This window comes from Lissotriton vulgaris, chromosome 7 (assembly GCF_964263255.1).
Source record: "Lissotriton vulgaris chromosome 7, aLisVul1.2, whole genome shotgun sequence".
Taxonomy (NCBI): Eukaryota; Metazoa; Chordata; class Amphibia; order Caudata; family Salamandridae; genus Lissotriton; species Lissotriton vulgaris.
In genome coordinates this window covers 543406758-543423921 of record NC_141695.1, presented here as the reverse complement: position 1 = coordinate 543423921, position 17164 = coordinate 543406758, and the positions used below count along the sequence as shown (strand labels likewise).

At 44.5% G+C, this 17164-nt stretch overlaps 1 protein-coding gene across 5 annotated transcripts in view; it reads left to right on the top strand.

The window, feature by feature from the left end:
• Nucleotides 1-17164, top strand: part of LOC147702005 (testis-expressed protein 47-like) — a 223648-nt gene that overhangs the window by 162680 nt on the left and 43804 nt on the right. For all 5 annotated transcript variants that reach the window (XM_086930620.1, XM_086930621.1, XM_086930618.1 and 2 more), the window contains exons 3-4: nucleotides 6902-7005; nucleotides 7122-7186. In XM_086930620.1, the coding sequence (XP_086786746.1) occupies nucleotides 6902-7005; nucleotides 7122-7186 (169 nt within the window). The remainder of the gene's footprint in view (nucleotides 1-6901; nucleotides 7006-7121; nucleotides 7187-17164) is intronic.

Below are 17164 nucleotides of genomic sequence, written 5' to 3'. Positions count from 1 at the left end.
CCTAGCTTTACATATTTTTTTTCACAGCTTAAAGTCTGCAACTTTCACAAAGCTCGTAAAGTTTTGAAGAAGAAAAAACGTTGCACATTTTCACTCCTCTGGCCATGTCTTATGCAGGATTTAATATATTTTCTTTGAATACTTTGCTAATTTATATAACCTATTCTTATTTGACTTATCAGGTTTAGCCATGGCAGGCTTGATGTTGAGATACCTCTGCGCTGAGACTTGTTGCCACTGATTTTGAAACTCCCTTGGTTGAGAGTGGGTCCTTGTTGCAGGGTTGGTGATATATTGGAAGATATTTTTGCAGGTAGGGGGTTCTGTGTCAACTACAGCACTTATCACCATCTTTAGTATACAGTGGGGTATATTCACACATTTTCCAGCACAACAGCCAAATTTGCTGTGCTGCATTGCGCAAGGCATAAACACAGCACAGAGCCATGCTAACCAAATCAGAGCCATTGGCCTGTGCTGCCTTCCTCTTCTGTGCTGACGCTCTGCTTAGACTGCCTTGCACAACGCACTACCTCACACATTGGCGGAGGTGAGTGTCCACAGACCAGCACATGACTTGTACTGTAATGTAGCCTATTATCTGACAGTATTCTGTTATTTTAACATTTTAACACACGTTAATTCTGTCTGGGCAAAGGTTACATCTCTTAGCTGCCAGTTTAACACCTGAACAGAGTAGCAATTGAAAAGTAACCAATTAACCATCGCAGAGGGTCTCCTAGTGCGAAACATCACATGCATGTGGACTTTATCGTAACTTTTGATCCGTTCGAGCTAGAAAAAACAATCTAGTTAAAATCTGCAAACTATCAGCAGACGATGGATTATGTGGTACATCTATAATGTTGTGGGCAATTCCAGAACTGCAGGATTGTATAATTCCAGTGACCATGACTATTGGACCTGTGCTTCCTCGCTCCCATATGTCTTGCTCTAATGTGCTGATGCTGCACTTCATAGCACTTTAAACCCAGACCTATTGGCTTTGCCAATGCATTTGTCTGCTTTCATTCTGTGTTTGACAAATTCCCAGATATCAGCTTCCATTCGGGGCCCATCAGACTTCAGTCTTCGTCTGTTTTAATTCTGCATTTCTCTGCTTCAGTTCTAAATGTGTGCACTTCCATTCTGTGGTTTTCGGCATTTACTTGCAATATTGGTTCGTTCACTAAGTCCAAGTAAGTCTGTCTAAGTGAAAGTAAGGCAGCACCAAGCGCGAACGACGTTGTTCAGTTGTTGGAGACTTGTCGTTGAGGACGCTAATCATAACCTTTGTACATCTCTAGCCCTTATTCCCAACTTGTGCTGAAGATGCAAACTGAGATCCCAAAGAATCCCCATTTCCCCGCAGCCCCCCAAAATAGTGCTGTAGCGAAAAACATGCCATTTCTCGAGCTGCTAACTAAACGGTTGGCATTAATAGGGTGCATGGAAATCCTATCAGGGGTCTGTGACTGAACCCGCAGGAAGGAGGAATCTTTGTGCCCTGTCCTAAAATGTGTTTCTAGTGGGCGTCCTAACTGTGCAACACTTCCCACATGGCACACAGTAGTACACTCTACTCTTGTACATACATTGCTAAATGTTCTCGGCCACAAAGGTTTCCATCATTTCCATGTGGCCACTCACCATACAAATGAGGAAACACCCTGGAACTTTGAGTCTGTAATACTCTATGCAATACAGAACTGCCACAAGAGTGGGTGGGTTTCAAAATGTGGCACAATGCCTTCTGTACCCTGTGGCACTTATGTAGTATCGCCCCTTGTGGTGAAAAAAGGAGAAGGTTCATTAAAAGCAAAGAAGTTCACACCCCCTATCTCCCTAAGAACCTGAGACTCATGATCCCTTTGTGGACTAATGTTATGTACTGTAGATGGTGATCCACAAGGAGACAATTTCATACTGAGTTATTTAAAATAAAAGTAAAATTAAAAAAAAAACAGTACCAGACCAAAGCACTGGAGGAGGCAACAAAATGTACAGGGTCACAGTTAAACAACAGATCTGAAGCTCTCATGTATTATGTAAAAATGCGTTGCCAAAGTATGTCACCAAAATATTTATCAGTAGTTAAAGAGCAATGCATGTCCCTGGTGCGCCCTTTGCAACGCTAAGGCCTTCCATTGACTTCCTGGCCTCATAGACCCTGTTAAAAATAGCATACCATACCCCTGTATTGTCCTTTCCCCAAATCAGCACATACAGCACTGACATTCTCCCTTTTCAATGCATTAGTGATTTTAGCTAATTTATTCCAAAATTGTGCTTTCAATGCACTTTTGAGTTAATCTTTTTCAAAATGTTCACAGGGCAGGGGAACCTTCTATCAAAACCTTACTATGAGGAAGGCTCCCTTGCAGAAATTCAGATCAGTTATATATTACATCTGAGTTTTAGCAGTGCCCGTTGACGATGTGAGTGGAGTTAATATAGTAAGTGGGTGAAGCCAAGGCAGGAAGTGGGTGGAGCCAGAAAAAAAGTAGGCGTGGCCTCCAACAAACATTTGAACACCTGCACTTCATATTTTACAAATTAAGCACTGACTGTAACCATGCCTTTTCATTACAAAATCCAATGCCTAGACACATTCCTTAAACACACATTCAACACATGTTTTTGTTTGGAGAAATCAAAGCATTTTCCCTTGTTAACACCTGCTTCAAGGTTGCATTAGTTTTTGATGAATTGTCTGGTTTGGCTATCTTAATGTGAAAGACCATGATACAGTTCTACCGATATGTTTTCTAATGTTTTGGAAATATTTCAGTGATGTAGTGCAGGTTTTATGAACTATACAACTACAACAATACATAAATATAAAAAATATTTTATATTAAAACAGTTAAAATTCTGGTAGCTTGTGACCATTTCCAAAAGACCATTTATATGAAAAATGGCAGTACTTTACCACACCATTCTTTAGTTATATGTTTGGGAAGATGTGCTCCAAAATGATCCCCTGAAGGCATACTACTCCCCTACCGCTTTCCTTCTAAATGGCTGACTCAGTACTTATTTTTAAGGGCTGGCGGTGAACTCCTCTCCACCAGCAAAGTTTGCAGAGATTTAGTAACTCCGCACTCCATTTGGAGTGTAAAGTTTTCCAAAACTCTGCTTATGCAGAGGAGCGGAGTTCACCAGTGCAGGAAGACTTACCTTCCACCCAAATCGGTGTCTCCTCTGTCCTGCTCCTGCTGCTGGGCCTGGCTCCACTACTTCCGCTGCTCTGGAAGAATTAGAGGAATTACAGGACCTATAGGTCAGGCATGCCTTCAAGCAGTACGCCATGCGCACTGCAGTTCTACCTGTAACTCTCACAGAGCAGCGGAAGTAGTGGAGCCAGGCCCAGCAGCAGCAGAATGACAGAGGAGAGACCGATCTGGGAGGAAGGCAAGTCTTAAGTTCTTAATCTTCTTTACTTAGACTACGGGGGATGGGTGAAGGGGTCCCGCGGCTTTAGCGGGAGGGGGGCTGTGGGGCTCGGGATTTAGTTGGAAGAGGTGGGGTGGTTGAGGCTTTAGGGGGGGTGGGTTGTGGATGTTGGATGAGGGGCAGGGCGGCACTCCGACAGCCATGGAATTCAGCAGAATTTCACTGAGTTTTCTAGTAACTCTGTGAAATTCCGCAGAGTACCACTACGCAAGCTCTGCCCACCCCTACTTGTTTTGAACAAGTGGTTTCTGGTGCTCGGCACCAGCACTTAATTGTCAACACTGGCGCTTGTGACAGTCTGCCACAAGGTGGCTCTGTCTGGCTAATTTAGAGATGGCCACAACAACAGTCCATTAGTGGTATTTTCTTGCCTAACTATCAAAGCCTGCCTCTGCTAGGTTGTGTATTCCTTGTATGGAGTTTGAGTGACAGGGGCTGGGGGATTCCAGGATACAGGGTGGGTCAGCACAGGGCTGAATAGAGAGATCTACATACAGATGGGAGGGAGGAGTTGCACCCGGGACCTGAATCGGGCTGTGCCTTCCCTCCACAATGCTGGCTCCACCTCCTGTGGTGTGTCTGATGTCCCTGGCTGCACTGTCAAAGGAGGAGAAGGAGGACCTGTAAACAAGTGCTCCAGGACTGACCAGGACTGGTTTGGGTTAGGTACAGACACTCTCTGCCTTCAGAAACAAAGGATTTTGGTGTATAAATATTGGGACCCAGACCCAAGAACTTTAGATCACTTCTGGGAATCAAGATACATTTTTGCTGAGGAGAAGAACCAGGAATCTGAAGGAGGAGACTACCCCGGTGCTGTGTGTTTGGGGTTGTCCAGCAGTGGTTGCTTCATTGCCAAAGAGAGGCGAAAAGGACTGAGTGTGCTTTCTATCAACTTGAAGAAGAATCTCCAAGGGCTTTAACTAGAGCTTGCCTCTTGCCTGAAGTCTGAGATACAAGACTTCACCCACCAGCTCCCCCCCTGAATGCCCTGCTGTTGTGCTTGGCCTTCTGAGAGACTGTGCGTCGCTGGGAGCTGGAAGCGCGATGCAACAACAAGGAGCTTGTCTCCGCCGCAGCTGCTGTCATCGCATCGCTGAGGAAGCGAGCCGCTGCTGCCGCTGTCATCATCCCATCGCCGAAGCGCGGCGTATCACCGGAGAAGCGCGTCGCAGGGCCTGTCGCAGCTCCAAAGATCATTGAGTCACCACTCGGCCGTCGGGCGTGCACGCATCACCCCAACTTTGTCGCATCACAACCAAGACACCATTTTGTCGCATCGCACCGGAGAAGAGTATTGCATTGAGGTGCCATCTTGTCGCATCGTATTGGCGAGTAGTAAGAAACCGACGCATCACCTACCCACACAGTAAGGAAGCGAGCATCAACTCCCCTGGGCTGCAGTATGGTACCAACGCATCCACTCCCCTGCGTGTAAGGAACCAACGCATCACCTTCCCTGCGACCCTTTTATTTTCGCATTTAAAGTACATTGAGAGTAAAGTGTCGCATTTACAACTTGAGAGAACCAAGCTATTTTACAACATTTAAAATCTATTTTTGAGTACAGTATTGTGGATTTTTGTCGTTTGGTCTTGTGTTAAGTCTATATAAAAATACGTATTTTTATAATAAAACCCGTGTGGTGTCCATCTGTAGTGTTGCCACTGTATTACTGTATGTGTTCACAAATGCTTTACACACTGCCTCTGAGATAAACCTGCCTGCTCGTGCCAAGCTACCAAGGAGGTGAGCAGGGGTTATTTTAGGAGTGTAGCCCCTTACCCTGACTAGGCGCAAGTGTCCCTATTTGTCACAGGTACCTACCTATACCAACTAAAGACCCCCAAATCTAACAGATATCTACTATTTACATTGACTTGGTGAATTATAGTTAAAGTGTTCCCCAAAACTACCTTCTCATCAAATGTATATAATAACTAGCAGCCCACCCCAGCGTTGCCTGGGGCAGAAAGGGGCTGGGGGCAGCATTTGAGGCTTGCATGCACTTCTCCCCCCGGCCCCCTCCCGCCCCGGCCTGGCCCCCTCCCGTCCCGGCCCCCTCCCATCCCGGCCCCTCTCGCCCGTGTCCCGGAGAGCCTGATCCTTCCCTGAGCCGCCGGTCCCGCTCCAGGCGCCCCGCCCGCACAGGCCGCCACTCTCCAGACGCCCCGCCCGCACAGGCCGCCACTCTCCAGGCGCCCCGCCCGCACAGGCCGCCATTCTCCAGGCACCCCGCCCGCACAGGCCCCCACTTTGCCCAGCAGCAAGCAGGGCAGGCAGTCCTCCCAGCAGGTCGCGATCTTCGGCGCCATTTACGGAAGTGTTGCCATGGAGCGCAAACGCAAATGATGTCATCACGCAGACGTCGCGGCCGGCGCTACTTGCAAGGGACTACTTTATTTTTATTTTGACATTTTTTAAACAACGTATATTTTGTATTTTTAATAGCCTATGTCCTTCTGCTTGCCCTGAGGTTTTCAAAGATGTCTTGGGTGTTTTGATTGGTGGTGTACTTTTCAAGTTTACCTGGCTCAAAGGTTTGTGTTCTCTCTTTATAATAGTAGTATAGATTGTATGTCATAGTCTAAAATTGAAATATCATTTAAAGTTAAACAAACAATGCCATACAGTTTGATGAATTTAATGTTTTGTTTGATTAATATAAATGAAAACATTATGCAGTTTTGTATAATTAAAAATAAATATTTCCTGCTTACATTTAAAAAGAGCCATAACAATATTTTGTATCTTTTTGAACCACTGAAACGCATTCCATACTTCCTTAAAACATCAATAAATCCATGATTCACTGTTGTGTGGACTGTAGTACATTGACCCGTACCTGCAACACAATGATGGAAAAGCTTGCTGCATGTCACCTGCGGTGAAGCCGCAGAACTACATTGGGGGCTTCATTGAGTCCTGTAGTTGTGCTAGAAATCTATATCTTAAATATTATATTTAAATACTCTCAACCATTGGGGTGGGAAAGAACCAGTGCGGTCCCTGTGAAGCCACCCAACATGGGTCAGGGTGTCCTCACCTTTCCTCCTTATGAGCCATATAATGTTTGTTTAAGGGATCAAGGATTATGTCCCCTATCACTTTAAAGGCAGCCGCAGCATTTTCTAACAATGCAGTGTCCAGCCAATCAACTTGTTTTTGTTCTGCAGATCCATCTCAGGATCTGCAGTACTGAAACAGCTGACAGGAGAAAAAGCTCCCCACTGCCAATCATAATTGAGTGTTTTAGGATTTTGGATCTGCGGAGTTCCCACGGTACCAGATATCTCTAGCTGTTCACCTTAAAATGCCCACTCTGAACACCCTTTTAAATGATAATTTATCAAAAACTAATATACAGATTTACACCAAATAAAAAAAAAGTGTGAGTATATCTTTTTAATGCCACTCACTAACAGGATTACCGATTCTTCTGCAGAGTTTTGGGACCGTCATTTCATGAGCCTGCAACGCTATTATCAGGGAGAGAGCGTAACTGGCCTTCTTCTGCTTTACCCCGCTTATGCTGTGCACGTGCTGGAGGTAAGGGGTTATGAATGTGCTGAGAAGTCACTTCTAACACAATACTTCTTGATTTAGTGCAGCTGCAAAGTACAAAGGTTGGTAGGATAACAAGATACACCTGTTTCTCTTCCCAGTCATCCAGCGATGCCCTTTACTCTGTGCTGAAGACTATGAAGGACATGAAAAAGCAAGGGAATAGGTGAGATGATGGATGGCACGCTGACAGTTCTCATTTTTGCTTTGTGTTTATGACCTGGTCTTTAGAGGCGCCCATTGTGTTCCTCAGGACAGGAAGGGCGATATGTTGAGGAGATTTAAAGATAGTCCTACTGGCTAGGCTTTCCCATTTCCTGGGAATCATTCTCTAGATTAAATGATCAAGCATCTCATATGTAATCCAGCAATTGAGATCTGTGTCCTGCATCTTACGGTAACCTTTGTTAGATGTCTGGAAGACCAAGAATTCTTTCGAGGAGAACTGGCCCTTACTTGACCTTAACTTTCCCTTCTATTATCTTTAATATTATATGGTTACTGTCTATAGCACTGCACAATTTCAATCAGGTTTCCCACAAAAGTCTTTGCAGTTAATCAATTGAAACTTCTGTAACGTTCATTATAAATCTTGTATGGCTGTACGGTTGTGACCACCAGTAGTTATCCAATGTGTTGTGGAATTTAGCCTATGCACTAATGTTACCTAAAAGTAGTCTGCATGAATGGATTGTTGACACTAATGGATGCTCTTCTCTTGAGCATCTGTGTTACCTTGTGAGGTGAGTTGGAGGGGGAAGATGGTAATCTAGATGTAGTTTCTCTATCCTGTAGAGTGTCACTGAAGACACTCTACAGGCACGAGACCCACATCTCATCAGCAGCACAGTCCTGCCATGTACATGATTGTTCCCACCCTACTGAGAATGAAGACTCTGTTGCTGCACCCTCTTGTTCTAAGACTGGTTATTTCCTGCCATGCAGTTTCAGAGGGGTTACCTCTACACCAAAAGGCCAGGACCTCATGTTCCTTAACAAAGTACGTGCTTTCAGCACCTCTCAAAGTACTAGAAGCAAAAGAAACCACTTTGTCCTTCCCTCCACGAATCTGCAACAACACAGCCCCTAAACTATATTGGGTGTTATCAGTAACAATGACAGAGAAATCAAGAGTGTCAAAGACTTTAAAGGAATAGCCATAGCAATTTCATTTATGATTACATCAAATTCACTATCTACCTCCTTACTCTACACACATTTTTCATTCCTTTTGAGTAAACTTCTCAAATTACTGGTCCTTTCTGCACATCCATACTAATATAATAAAGAGAGAGCCCAAACCTTTGAGGCGGGTAATCTCAGGAACCACAGCACCAATCACAACACCCAATACAGCGTTGGAAAGGGCAGTTGCAGCAGAAGGACATAGGCTATGCAGACGCCCACCATATACCTTTAAAAGGTAAAAGAACCGTGCCAGCAAAGTAGTCCCTTGTGGGCGTGTTTGCGTTGTGCTGTGGGTGTGTGCGCTAGGGGAGTGACAAACGCTGGGGGTGTGCGGTACGTTCCGCCCCTCATGCCATGTCTCATATTGTGTGCTAATCCCACACTGCTGCCTTTAAATACCCCTGCACCCCATAATCATAACCCACCCTTACTCCTTAAAATTCCCAAACATCCCTTAAACACTAACCCATCTTAACCCTATAAATATACCCTGTACCCCAAAACCCAAACCTATCCCTAAACCCTAAAAATACCACTCTACCCCAAAACCCAAACCTAGCCCTGAACCCTAAAATACCCCTGTACCCTTAAAATACCCCTGTACCCCAAAACCCAAACCTACCCCTTAACCCTAAAAATACCCCTGTACTCCAAAACCCAAACCTAGCCCTGAACCCTAAAAATAACCCTGTACCCCAAAACCCAAACCTACTCCTGAACCCTAAAATACCCCTGTACCCCAAAACCCAAACCTAGCCCTGAACCCTAAAAATACCCCTTTACCCCAACACCCAAACCTTGCCCTGAACCCTTAAAATACCCCTGTACCCCAAACCTAGCCCTGAACCCTAAAATACCCCTATACCCCAAAACCTAGCCCTGAACCCTAAAAATACCCCTGTACCCCATAACCCCAAACTATATCTGAACCCTTAAAATACCCAAACACCCCAAAACATATAACTCAGTACCCCAAAACATATACCCCTATACCCATACTTACCTTATCCAAACATTAAAAAAAACATGCTTTTACCATTCATGCATTTACAACGAATTTCGTTGTAAATGTATGCGTGGTTAAAGCATATAAAATGTAATGCTATGCATTATAATGGCATTGCGGAGTCATGGTACTTTCGTAATGAAAGTATGCGGAGTGATGGTATGCGGAAAGAAAGTTGCAGAATAATGGGTGTTTACCCTCCCCTGGTTAGTACATCGGTGGCACGGCGGCCCACATCTCCAGCAACATACTCATATTTTTTCACCACCCATTTGAAAAATGCACAGGTCTCTCTCATTGATGGCCAGCGCCGACATACACTTTTAGACACACCTGCCGCCACAAGTTCTAGAATTGCAAACTTTAGAGCTAGGGAGCTGCGTTCGAATCTCGGCATCAGCTCAACATCCTGTGATTCCAGGCAAATCGTTTTGTCTCCCCGTGCCTACCACAAATGAATGAGTTCTTCTGTAATGTAAATTGTGCTCATGCAATGTTGTCGAGTTTGCGCTATATAATATTGCAAGGAAAAATAAAGTAGGGAAACTTGAGTTCACACACTACTGAACGCGCACTCTTAAGTGCATCAGCAGTGCACTGTGAATTGGAGCCTTTGACAGGCCTGTCACAGATGAGAAATGCTATCAAAACAAAATCCTACAAAACAATATACTACTGGCCCGCAGGAATTCATACCCGGACAACGTCGGGACGGGCTGCTAGTTTGGGTATAAAATGGGAAAAAAAATCCAACATGCTGAAAAATGACCACACCTGATCCTTGTAAGTGGGAACTGGGAATTCAGCAAGTGCCCTCACTAAACTTCCCTCCGGTTACACCTTTTGTCCAGAAATGTTAAAACCCAAATGGTCCACACACTCAACTGCAAACCTGAACTTATCTGCTCTCAACTAAGGTCAACCTTTGTTTTTTGTTTTTCAAAGCATCCAAGACCATTGCCAATGACTTGTCATGGGAGGACATGTCTTGACCAAAAATCTGGATATTGTCCTGAAAACACCTAACAATGGATATGCCATTGTACAAGGCCTCAAGTAATCTCTGAAAAACAGAGGTGGCCAAAGCCAAACCAAAAGGCATGCTTTTAAATATAAATGCATCTTCTGCTGTGATAAAGAATGTTAAATGCCTCAATTCACGCTTCAGCGCAATCTGGTGCAGCTGTCATATCAACAGTTGAAAAAACCTTGGCACCCTTGAGAGGAGTCTACATCTCATTTATATCGGGTGGGGGATGCCTATCTATCCAGACTCTATCATCGTAGGTCCCTCAAGTCAATGCACATCCTCAACACTCCTGTAGCCTTCTTTGCAAACACATAGAGGAATAACCATTCAGAACTTTCAATGGCTGCAATAATGCTTGCTCACACAAATGGTTTAGTTCCTTCCTGATTTCCTCCCTCATAGTTAGTGGCACATGCCTCACTTTGTTGCACCACCAGAACCCTTATGTTTTCCCAGTTTTTCTTGAAAAATCTCCGGGAATGCTGTGACCCATGGACAATCACTAACAGTTGCCACACACTCCTCTTTCAACAACATCTGCTGAGGGCTATTGGAATCAAGGACTATTCCTAACGTCCTCTGCTCCAACCACTGCAATTGACATGATCCATCTTTGGCCACATATACAGTAGACCGCTCTCTGTTGCCTTTAAAATCCAACACTGTCTCAAATTAACCAACAACCTCTATGGATTTTCCTCTGCACCCAATTAGTCGTGCGTTAGGCATCATTAAACTAATATCTTTGAACCGTTCCCAGTCTTCCATACCAATCGGAGTAAAAAAAGATCCTTAATGCAATGTCTGCTACATTCACCAAGCAAAATTGTCTATTGACCTTTTCAGATTCAATTTCATCACACCTTTGTCCAGATCTCCCCCACTCTCTTGTGCACAACATACATTCTCATCATGAGAGTCCTCAGATGAATCACCATAGCTGAAGGGGGTTCAGTTCCATTAATTTGTTTGGGACTACTCTTCTCATTACCAGATTTACACACCTTGGCAAAATGCCCCTTTGACTTACAATTCGCACACATTTTACCAACAGCAGGGCACTTCGGGGAATTCCCAAAATGATACCTATTCCCACATCTGTAACATTCCATGATTTTCCCCCTAGAGTCCCCTTTCTTATACATACGCTTTGGAAAGTCCCCCCGCTTTGGATAGTGTGTACCTGTGATCCCAGAGAAATCTGTTCCATGTAACCTGTGGTAGCTTTGATGCTACTAGAGACTTCATCAGTTCTGTCCAAGGCTTCGGGTTTACAACTTTTCCTAAATCTTCTTATTCTTGGTTTATTCACAGTCTGATTCCTGATCATCTTTTCAGCAAATACCCCAAAACTACATGTAGTAGCTAAAATTCGTATTGCACTGACATAAGATTCAACAGATTCACAAGACAAATGTTGCCTAGCATAAAATGAATGCCTTTCCATAATAACGTTTTTCTTTTTCTTGAAACGGGCATCCAAGGTTTTGGTGGCTGAGGCACATTCATCCAAAACATCCCCCCCACATGCTGATGCTTTGTAGAAGTTTTAACACCTTCCTGCACTAAGGACCTTGGGTTCCTTCTGCATAAAAGCCTCCCTTTCTATGGCCCTCAAATACACTTTGAAACCCTCTTTCCATTGTTCTCACGCGATGGCTGCTAAAAAGTAAAGTGGAGGAATTATGCTCTGCTGCATGTTATCCTTTGTTCTACTAAAAATCCCACAGTTTGCTTATATAAACTGTTACAGAAGCAAAGTACCAATTGTGAACACTAAAACAGAAAACACCTGTGCTAGGTATGCAAATCACCAAAACCACCTAAGTTCAGCAAATAAAGAGGGTACAGAAAGGCAAAAATAGCAGTTAAATAGTGAAGGAGACAAAAATAGCAGTAAAATAGTGTATTGTGAATCACTGCTTATCTGCACTTAAAGAGGTACAATTGAGTGTATAATTAAAGAAATGGTATGTGGATCACAGTGATCCGCTATCAAAGTTACCTTTTCACAGTTTTTGCAGCTTGTAGGCCGCTGCACTTTTGTGGCCGCATCAGTTGAAAATAACCAATAAAGGTGTGCGGATCACTGTTGCCTCTTGCAGGTCGCTGCAGCTTTGTGACCACACTGGTTGAAAATACCACAACAAAAATGTGTGGATCACCGCAATCCACTAACAAAGACGATGACAACTGGAAGGATGTGTCTCAGCGTCACCTGTGCGACACGTTACCAGGCACCCAATTGTAAATGCCACAACCCGTGACGACGGTCCCTGCATGCTGCATTGCCAAGCAACACAGTGCGTCACATGAGCCTGGCTCAAACATGTAGCATCATGCATCCTCACGCACGGATCCTCCAGGCGAAAGCGCGTCCAATTTTGTAGGGCTCTGGCTAAGCCCAAATACCAAGATTCTTCACAGCAAAGAAACCAGGAAGCCAGGAACTACACAAGGAACTATCTGCCTTTCAGTGCCACACATTACCACACGCTGAAGATGCACAAATTCCAGAAAATTGTGACAGACTCCAAAATCCTTGAGCCTCAGCCTGTTGTGAACCACTTCTTCCTTCCTTGTCGCCACTGAAAAGAAGTACCACATGCTTAGGGTGAGATTCCACTTCTTTATTGAAGTTCACGTGAGTAGGTCGAAACAAGATCAATCAAGCAGGGAAACCGCTACAACTGCCATTACAGTTCTAATTATCATATTCCAAGCATCATCAGATTCTCAACCCAGAATCCAGTCCCAACAAGTAGGCTCTCTTTCTTTCTCTGATATGACAAAAGAAAATCCAATGTGCCATTCAACGGATATATGCCTAATCATTTGGTTAAATTCACAATATAGTCATCTTTCTAGGAAGTGTGACCTTCACAGCAGACTGGGCGCAAGCTGCTTAAATGCAGACTAGAACCATTGTAAGGAAGAGGCAAGAATGAATGTGAAAGTCGATTATGTAGAGGTATGTAAAGACAGAGGCAAAGAACAAAGTCATATATTATTGTGAAATTGCATGTTAAGAACACACCATAAGTGGCCTCTTAATGGGATGATGTGTTACAAATGCGGCCATATTCTTGTAATAGTTTTTGGATTCAGGAATTTCTTCTGGCTTCTTATACGTGAATAGGAGCTACAAACCTCATATATAATTAGTAAGAAAAATCCTCTGATCTGTGGAGTCAGTACTACATCAAATTCAGAATCCACTTTTGTAATTTCCTCCACCTACTATCCCTTTGATAGTAGGTGCCGTACTCCCCGGGTAGCACTCGCCACTTGCACTGTCATTTCTCTCAGGAGACTCATGGATATCGCCATTGACTTGTGATTGAAACTTGAGAACTTAACGCCGTGCTAGTGAAGCATTTTTACTTTCTTGATATATAGATCTCTGAATATTTGCGCTTTCAGACGTTACTGGAGTTACCTACTTGGATACTGCACCTTCGTGTTTTTTCTACTACTACACTGACCAAGCTTGATTGCAGTTTGAATTCTTCTTTTAAATACTGTTCTTGTATATACTGTAAATGATGACCTCGGTGGGGCCACACCAAGCCCAGGGCAGCCGCGAACAGACACATCACAAACAGTGCCCACAGTGAATAGATGTGGAAAAGTACCAATGTAGTGGGTGACTTTGCTGTTTGAGCTGTGGAATTGTTGGAGGCCCCTCGAGAAGGCGGGTTCCCTTTGCGCTAGAAGACAGGCTGAATTATCACCTGCATTGGGGGCAAGGACTTCAGTACCCAGGCTGCACCGGGACCCACTCACATGCTGCGAGTGAGGGGGAGGCATTGCCATCGCGCTCAAAAGCGCTGCCTCTCCCCCCGTGGAGTGGGCGACTTTACTGTTTGAGCTGTGGAATTGTTGGAGGCTCCTCGAGAAGGTGGGGTCCCTTTGCGCTAGAAGACCGGCCGAATTATCACCTGCATTTGGGGCAAGGACTTGCGTGCCCAAGCTGCACCGGGACCCACTCACCTACCGCAAGTGAGGGGGAGGCGTTGCCACCGCGCTCAAAAGCGGTTCCTCTCCCTCCGTGGCACGGTACGACGACCGGGATGAAGCCCGGACAAAGGGCGGACCTGTCTGTGCCTGTCCGTGTCTGGAGAGACTGGACTGGGCCCCCCCCCCACTTGACTTTGGTAACAGACTATACTTCTGCTTGCACTGTCATTGCTGTGGGACATAGCTGTTGGGCTTGTTCTGGGAGTTATTCCTGGGGCTCGCATGTCTTTAGTTAAGTGGTATCTCCTTTCAGGCTGCCCATCATACACGCTAGAGTACATTAGTCTTTAATAGTAGCACAGTCCTTGGCTACCAATGGGTAAATCCTCACCTTCATATGCTCGACCTATGACAAGGCATAAATCTAAATTACCTGGCCTGGTCACTTATTCCACTGCGATTGATAAAATGCTCCAACAAAAATGTCTCCCGTACTGTTGTTCATCTCGCTGTATAGGTATTGGCGCCAGGGTCCCTCATATTGTTGTTTCTACGTATATCCTGTCTCTTAACCTGTCCCCCGTCTCCATTAACTTGATTGTATGGCACCTGATCCGTCTATCTCTATAATATAAAATGAAACCTTTATTATATTCTGTACCCTATTTATACACTCCGAGATAAATGTTATCCTGAATCGCTGCCGGACCTCAGGGTTGTCGGCTGATGATCTGTGTTGAACTGTGATATGTTTGGTTACATTTTTGACCAGCGGCCGGCCCCTGTGGTTGTAGGCCCGTACTTGTATTTTTATAGTGCTGCAATAAAGGTTTTCCAAAAAAAAAAAAAAAAGAAAAAAAAAATGCTCCAACAAGCAATTGGTGCCGTATCTAGCGCTATTGAAAGATTGTCCCACACTTCTAATATTTGTACTACTGCGATTGAATCTCCTATCGCAGAGATATCATGTGCCCAACCCCTACCCGTGGAAACCTTAACAACAATGCCTGAATACGCTAAGGGTCCCAAAAACAACAAAAAGGTTAGCCTGACATAAACGAAAGTGAGAAGAGGTATGATAGCTAAAAAACCGCACATAGTGGAAAATGAGGAAACTGTGGGAGCCCAGGAAAGTACTGGCACAGTCCAGCACTTACAAATCCCTCCAGGATGGGCGTGTCATCTGTTGACAGATCTCCAAATCCACCTAGAGAATTTTATTAAAGCACAGTTTAAAACTGTGCTAAGCTGGATTGACAAAGGTGTTACCCTGTTAAACACCAAGGGAAGTTGTGTGGGCGGGAACATCTGTGCAGCAGTAATTGAGAAGAATATCACTACCATAGATTCTGCTAACCGAGAAAACAGTTCGACCCCAGTAGCCCATGCACCTTCTATAAGCTCCTCTATAGTGAGGCTTCCTCTTGAATTGTCCTCTACTTCGAAGCCCAAAGCAACGGCTAGAATGCCTAAAGAATGTACAAATGAGACTAATGTCCTAAACACATCAACTAACATCCAGGGTGCAAGACAAAGGCACGAACAACTGACACTAGCACCTACTGGTGCAAAAACAAAACCACATTCCAATGATACCAACAGCCTTCTACCCTGTTTGAATTTGCCACCAGCGGCATCTCCCTATGCAGTTGTTCTAGCCGGGGTCCCGAATTTAAAACCAGATCATCCAGAATCTTATCCTGAATTAAAAACAAGATAACCTACTGGTTGAATAGGAATAGACCACTTAATGGACCCGAGCAGGGAGAAATATTGTTTGCCCGCAGGGTTAGTTGGGTCGGGTCGAGGCACAAAGACGTCTCGGGGGACTGTGTAGTGATTAACTTCAGGGGCCGAGGTGTGGTCAATCATATACTTGAGTGGGGGTGTGGGAGCACAATTGGTACTATACAGTCACTCCCACTGGGTTACTTTTATCAATCTGATGCGACGACCTTTAAGGGAGGACCTGACTATATGACAAGGGAATTTTGTACACCTAGGGGCCACAGGGACTATCAATCTTCATCTGGAGTGCATGCTGGGAACCTTAATGTCCCTTTTAATAATAGAGGTAGTGCCCTTGAACTAGTTGATTGACTGCAACCCCCATTAGTAACACACACAGAGATGTATCCACACTCCCACAGCATTTGTCCAGAGGTGACCAATAATGTTGATAGATGCATTGGGAGGGAGGCATTGAGTGCTCCTTTTGTTCCGCGATTACCTCCAGGAAACATAGAAAGCAATGGGTATTTCTCTATTCGAGCTGAGCTAGCTCTGAGTTCCCCCCCTGCTCCCAGCACCTTGTTAGTCGAGTGCCCTAATATTAGGATTATATCCTGGAATATCGCAGGAATTAGTTCAAACCTGGACATCCCTGACTGGGGGGAATACATAGACACGTTTGACCTGCGCCTATTCCAGGAAACTTGGGCCTTGACAGCCCCCCACAGAGCGGGATTCACTACATTTTCAAACCCCGCTTCCCATGGAGCTAGAGGGAGATCGTTTGGGGGTCTCTGCATTTGGGTGGGCACCCATTTAGGCTGCTTTGTGAATTTGATTGACACTCAATCTCCAGATATTTTGTGTATCCTCTTATCTTTTGTGGATGGTCCCAAGGTAGCCCTTATTAATGTGTATTCTCATCCTATATCAATTTCACAGACATCGCATACTCTGACCTTGCTTGACACCCTGCTTTCTTCCCTTTCTGCCTCTGTATATAAAATTATAGGGGGAGATTTTAATTGCCATTATGAACCACTTCCTGGCATTAATTCTATAACCCACAACGAAGATTTCGTATAGTCCATCCCAGAATGTAATATGTATCTCACTCGTGGTTGGACCCCTTAGGGGTGCAGCTCTATAAGCTTACAGTCTCCCACTCACTTAGATCATGCAATGGTAGATTCCCTCTGGATACTCCTGGTAATTTTACTTACAACAGG